The sequence below is a fragment of the Dasypus novemcinctus genome, chromosome 6 (genome assembly GCF_030445035.2).
Source record: "Dasypus novemcinctus isolate mDasNov1 chromosome 6, mDasNov1.1.hap2, whole genome shotgun sequence".
Lineage (NCBI taxonomy): Eukaryota > Metazoa > Chordata > Mammalia > Cingulata > Dasypodidae > Dasypus > Dasypus novemcinctus.
The window spans coordinates 41,888,745-41,894,744 of NC_080678.1; the positions used below are offsets into that span (position 1 = coordinate 41,888,745).

The 6,000-nt window shown below is 46.9% G+C and overlaps 1 protein-coding gene across 1 annotated transcript in view; it reads right to left on the reverse strand.

The window, feature by feature from the left end:
* PI4K2A (phosphatidylinositol 4-kinase type 2 alpha) overlaps window positions 1-4,440 on the reverse strand; it is a 56,695-nt gene extending 52,255 nt beyond the window's left edge. The window contains exon 1 of the mRNA XM_004456994.4: window positions 3,891-4,440. Coding sequence (XP_004457051.1) covers window positions 3,891-4,325 — 435 coding nt within the window. The 5' untranslated portion in view covers window positions 4,326-4,440. The remainder of the gene's footprint in view (window positions 1-3,890) is intronic.
* Between the last annotated feature and the right edge of the window lie 1,560 nt (window positions 4,441-6,000).

The following is a 6,000-nucleotide window of genomic DNA, read 5'->3' on the forward strand; positions in this document are numbered from 1 at the left end:
AAAACTTTAAAACCCTAATTGATCTCCCACTAATACTAGGAACTATGTCAGGAGCTTTGCTATGTGACATTTCATTTATTCCTCTCCATAAACTAGCTAGTTATGTGCTAGTCTGTGAATCTTGGCAATACAAACATCCAGTCTTACTGGCATCACATAACATAAAATGCTCCAAAAATACTTTTGTAGGTCAGGGAGCATGATCAGTGTCCTGAGGTGGAGGATGTAAGGAAGGAGGGGTAATTCCAACACTCTCCACCAAGGCTTCTGATTTAGCTTTTTCCCTCTAACTGTTCCAGGTCCTCACTAGCACACCCTTAGGGAGAAACCATCCTAAATTGGGAAATGGAAACAAGGCTATTATCTTCAAGAACCTTTTTGGACTAAGTTAAGCTGTGACAGAGACTACTGGTTTCTTCAGTCTCTGTTTCCCATTCTTCCCTGAATAGAGGACTTGTGATTTTTAGCTGAGCAGAATAATAGTTCCTAGCCACCATTGTAGCTAAGTTCTGGACAATGGGATGTAAGCAGAAGAGTTGGTGCAACTTCCAGAAAGTGTCCTTAAAGGGAGGAGGCATGCTCTCCCTCTCCCTTTCCTTCTTCTAACTGGTTGAAAAGCAGATAAGATGTTTGCAGCTTTAGCAGCCACCTTGGATCATGAAGATGGCTGATGTGCTGGATAGAAGGAGCCTGAGGCCCTGCCAAAGTAAAATGTCGGAGCGGATGTAGCTCAAACGTTTGAGCGCCTGCTTCCCACAAGGGAGGTCCCAGGTTTGATTCCTGGTGCCTGCTAAAAACAAGAAAGACAAACAACAAGCAAACAAACATACAAAAAAATAACTCAGGGGAGTTGATCTGGCTCAGTGGTTGAGTGTCACTTTTCCACATACAAGGTCCCAGTTCAATCCACAGCCCCAGTACCTCAAAAAAAAAAAAAAAAAAAAAAAAAGTAAAATGCCATGCTGGCCCTAAGCAGCCTTAGACTTTTCATGCGAGAGACAAATTATCTTTTATTCAAGGTGTTACTATTTTAGATTTTTTATCACACAAGGCCAAACTTAATCCTAACCAATACAGTACCTGAAAGGAGAAACCAGAAATTCAAATGACAAACTAACTCTTTGAGGCAGCAGAGTAAGCAGAGTTTAGGAGCAGGAACTCTGGAACCAGACCACCTGGGTCTAAATCCTGCCTGAAGGAAGCAGACTTGGCCCAGTGGTTAGGGCTTCCGTCTACCACATGGGAGGTCCATGGTTCAAACCCCGGGCCTCCTTGACCTGTGTGGAGCTGGCCCATGCGCAGTGCTGATGCACGCAAGGAGTGCCGTGCCACGCAGGAGTGACCCCACATAGGGGAGCCCCACACGCAAGGAGTGCGCCCCATAAGGAGAGCTGCCAGCACGAAAGAAAGTGCAGCCTGCCCAGGAATGGCACCGCACATGTGGAGAGCTGACACAACAGGATGACTTAACAAAGAGAAACAGATTCCCATGCTGCTGAGAACAACAGAAGCAGACAAAGAAGAACACACAGTAAATGGACACAGAGAACAGACAACTGAGGTGAGGGAGGGCAGGAGGGAAGGAGAGAAATAAATAATAAAATAAATAAATAAATCCTGTCTGAACCACTTATTGGCTGTGAGACCGTGGGCAAGTAAATTATACTCACTATGCCTTATGTCCTTATCTGTAAAATGGGGATAATAGCAGCATCTAAGTCAGAGGGTGGTTATCAGGATTAACTGAGCTATTACTTCCAAATCACTTATGTCAGTCAGTACCTGGCATCTGACAAGTGCTAGCTAAGCATTTCTTTAACAAAATAACTAAATACGTTTGGAGCAAGTCCAAAGATGACAATTCCAGCTTGAGTGAGTCTGTGGGCCATTAAGATCTTCCATAGAAATGGGTTTCTGCTCTAAACCCCCTTTTCCTGAGGGGGAGCAGGATGGTTACATTGTTAAGTTTTGTCAGGGCACCTGTATTCCGACTTCCTCTCTATGAAAGGACAGCCAACAGGAAATTTTAGTGACTGGGATCCTGCAAATGACAAAGAAACAAACCCTTGGTCTTGCATTCTCGGTGGCCTGTGTACTGAGGTGCTTAGGACTTTACCTGCCAGGCAGAAGCAAGAGATCAGATTACTTCCACCTGTCAGAGCACAAGATCACTTCTCAGCTGACCTGGCACACTTCTAACAGGGCTATAATGGTGTCCTTAAAGAAAAACAAAAACATTCCTCCTGCTCCTGTACCTATCAAAGATAACCTTAGCCCCTTTTTACACCAGTCAACAAACTAAAAACAAAACAAAAACACTTTTATATCTAAGATTTTTTTCTTATATCTAAGATTTTTTTCATTTTAAAAAATGATGAAAGCATTTTGCTAACATTTAGATTTCGGGACACTCAACTTCTCTTTTCTTTGTAATGGTTTCCCTTTGAGCTTTCAATTGAATTCACCGCTCCCTAACATTAAGAGCGGGATTTTACTAGCTCTTGAAAACTTATTACTCCTGAAGCCTACCCCAAATCATTTTATGTTAACTGAGTTGATGGCAGATTTACTCTCTGGTTTTGCATAATTCAGGGGTAACTCTACATCCATATCATGCAAGAGCCTAACCAAGAGCTATCCGTCACAGCCCATCAGATACTCAGGACTCCTACCAAAACAGAACACTACCTATCTGAAGAGTTAACACAGGAGAGATGTACAGAAGTCTGAGGGAAGGTTGCCATCTGTCGTTTTAATAGTTGTAACTATAATAGTTTTTCTTTCTCAGTAAGTCATTCTGACACACCTGAGATTTGACAAAGAGTTATGACCACACTAGTGAAAGAAGTTGTTGATGTGGGAAAAATGGGGGGTGTGGGGAGTGGCACATACAGGAATCTCCTACATTTTTAATGTAACATTTTGTGTGATCTATGTATCTTTTAAAAATAAATTAAAAATATATTTTAAAAAGACTTGATATGTTTTTTCCATTGTTCTTCCAGTGACACCTCTGATTTGTTCTGAATCAAATTCTTCTGTAGTTCTCAAAAGAATAAAGGTCATTTCTCAGCTACATTGGTCACTCCATGTGGTTCTCCATCCCATTCTATCCCATCCCCCTTTATACACACGCTGGAGACGAAATAAAGGTGAGCAAACACTTTGAGTAGCTAAAAAGCAAAGAGCTGACAGTGCTGAGAGAGAAAAGAAAGTAAAAGGCAGCTGACAGCCCCATGTTTCTAAAACTCCACATTCCAAATTGAGGAAGCATAAAAAGAGGATTTGAACCACTTCCCAGAAGTAAGCAATAACTAAGAAAGCCTCTTCTAGGGCAGATGAACCTGATAACGCCACCCACTCTATCATCAACGTCTGCCAGAGAGACCTGGGACAGGAGACATCAAAGGCTGGAAGTGAATCCTCAGAACCCTTGATGGCTGACCCGTCCTCCTCAATGAGCAGAGACACACTAGTTCAGTCTAGAAAGAACAGGCCTAAAGTCTCAAAGTCAATGGCCGAGCAGCAGTCCGAGCATTTTAAAGCAAAATAGAACCTACTAGAAAGCAGCATCTCTCGGCGCATCTCTGTTCAGTGAAAGATTGCCCCACCACGCCGCTGACCTCCTAGCCAGCATCTGGTCAATTTCCCCTTTTCATTTTCCGCTCAACCATCCCCCACCAAACAGGGTTCTGATTTATTCTGATTCCGCAGAGCTTCCCCATCTCCAGTCCTCGGTGACATCCCAAAATCCTGCCAAGGGCTTCGCATTGTTAAGTTTCTCCTTTCCCCCAGCCCCCGCCCCCCCAAAAAAAAAACTCTCCTGGACTAGTCCCCAGAGCCCCACTCGCCCGCAAGCCCGCGCCTGCAGCCCCTGACCCCGTTCTCACCCCAAGAGGGTCCTTGACGAAGTAGCTCCCGCTGGAGCCCTGGTAGATGCGCTCGGGGAAAATGCCGCGCTCGATGGCCAGCTCGGCCTGCCGCACCACCGCCTCGAACTCGGGGTCGTCCGGGAACTCGTTCCGCTCGCGGTGGGCCTGCGCGGCGTGGGCCGCCACCGCGGCTTGGGCGGCCAGGGCTTGGGCCTGCGCCGCCACAGTCTGGGTCTGGGACTGGGCCGCCGCGCCCCGGGCCCGATCCAGCAGCGGCTGCCGCTCCCGGTCGTGGCCAGGAGAGCCGGGCGGAGAGGGGGCCGAACCGGCCGGCGCCGCCACTCGGACCGCGCTCCCCGGCACCTGCGGAAAGTGAGCGCTTGAGCCGGACGGGAAGGTGTAGTCCGGGGGGTGAGCCCGCTCGGGGGACACCAGTGGGCTCGTCTCGTCCATCCCTCAGGCCGCCGGCTCCGGGACCCGGCGCGCTCCACCGAGCCGAGCTCGCGGCCGGGACCAATCCGCGACACACCTCATCCCGCTCCTGGCCAACCAGGTCGCGGCTTCTCCCTGGCCCCGCCCCTACCCTTTCCTATTTACCAGGCGACGAATAGACGCGACCCCTCGCGCTCAAGCACTGGCCAATCCGAACAAGCGCTTACGCAATCGTTCGCTCCGCAATTTTCCCCCGTCACTTTCTTTGAAGATTGCGCATGCTCGAAAGCCAAACCCGGATCAGACACGCCCTCCCACCCCTCCGGTCCCCGCCCGGTCTTCGGCTTTCTGTTGGCCGCGGGGTCTTCGGGAACTTTGAAAGCAGTAACTTACGTAATGTCATTCATTTATTGAGTACCTACGATGAACCGGCTGAGAAGCCGGAGATATCTAATCTTTGTATCTGCATCCGTTCATTAAATAATTATTGAGCACTTAACTATGTTCTAAGTGCTAGGGAAAAGAAACAAAAATCTCTGCTTTACCGCAATAAAAAGTTTTGGTTTTGCTTTTGGTTTGGTTTATTTTTTACTCTTTAAGGGTAGGGGCCATGCTTTATTCGTCTTGCCATTCCAGGGCCACTGATCTTATCACGTAGTAGAAATTTAACAAATGTTGAATGCCTGCTCTGTGCTAGCCAATGGAAATCCAGAGTTAGATTCTACTTTCAATGTGGTTTCAATCTAGAAGATAATGTATAGATAAAAACATGCACAAAAATAACTTGGGAACCAGGTAGATAAATGCCCTTTGGACGTAAAACAAAGGCTATGAGAGTCCAGAGGAAAGTGAAATGATTTCTAGACTTGGGCCAGAGTGTTGGCAAATTACAGGAGGCTTCATGCAGGAGGTTGGTATTTGAGTGTGGTCTTGAAGGACATGTAGGGCCTGGGTACTAGAGATGTGGAGGAAGAACTCTCCCAACAGAGCAGGATTCTAATCTCCTAGAGGAAGTCCTTTATTCCAGGAAGTCAAGAGTACCTTGCCAAGAGTACCTTGACCCTCTGTTGGATCACCCTGTTGCCCTGTCTCCCTTAGGCCAGATTCGGATCACATTTTTTTCTGTCCAGTACCCTGAAGGGCTGCAGCATTTCCCCCATCATGCTGGGAGTTCCTCCTGCTACGAATCTACTGGTTCAGAGCTCAGTAGGAAGCAGATGGATTCAGGCCAACTAGTGTGTGTTTTTTAAGCACCTGCTTTGTGCCAAGCTCTGTGCTAGGCCTTGGATTTACGACAGGGTCCTTGCCCTTGAGGAGGACATAGTTTCATGTGAGTATATGTTCATAAGAGAGGTGACCTGGAGTCCTCTTTCTTACAAGGACAGGTCAAAAGAGCAGAGCTCCCTTTTCTGTGCATCTCTGTCTTCCCCTTTTTTGTTTTTCTGCTTTCAGTTCTCAGTTTATACAAGACCCCAGCAAGAAGGCAGAGACCCAACCTGAGTCACACCAATCAAAAGAATTCTAATCAAGTGATCTAAACAAGGTTTCCTTAACTGGATTTAATGCAATCAAAGGACCCAACCCACAGGAATAGATTACTTCAAGAACAATCTTTTCTGGGATTCAAATGGTCACAGTTGCTCTAGGCAGCAAGAATACCAGAGTAAAGGCAGGGAAGTGTGGCACATTGCAGTAT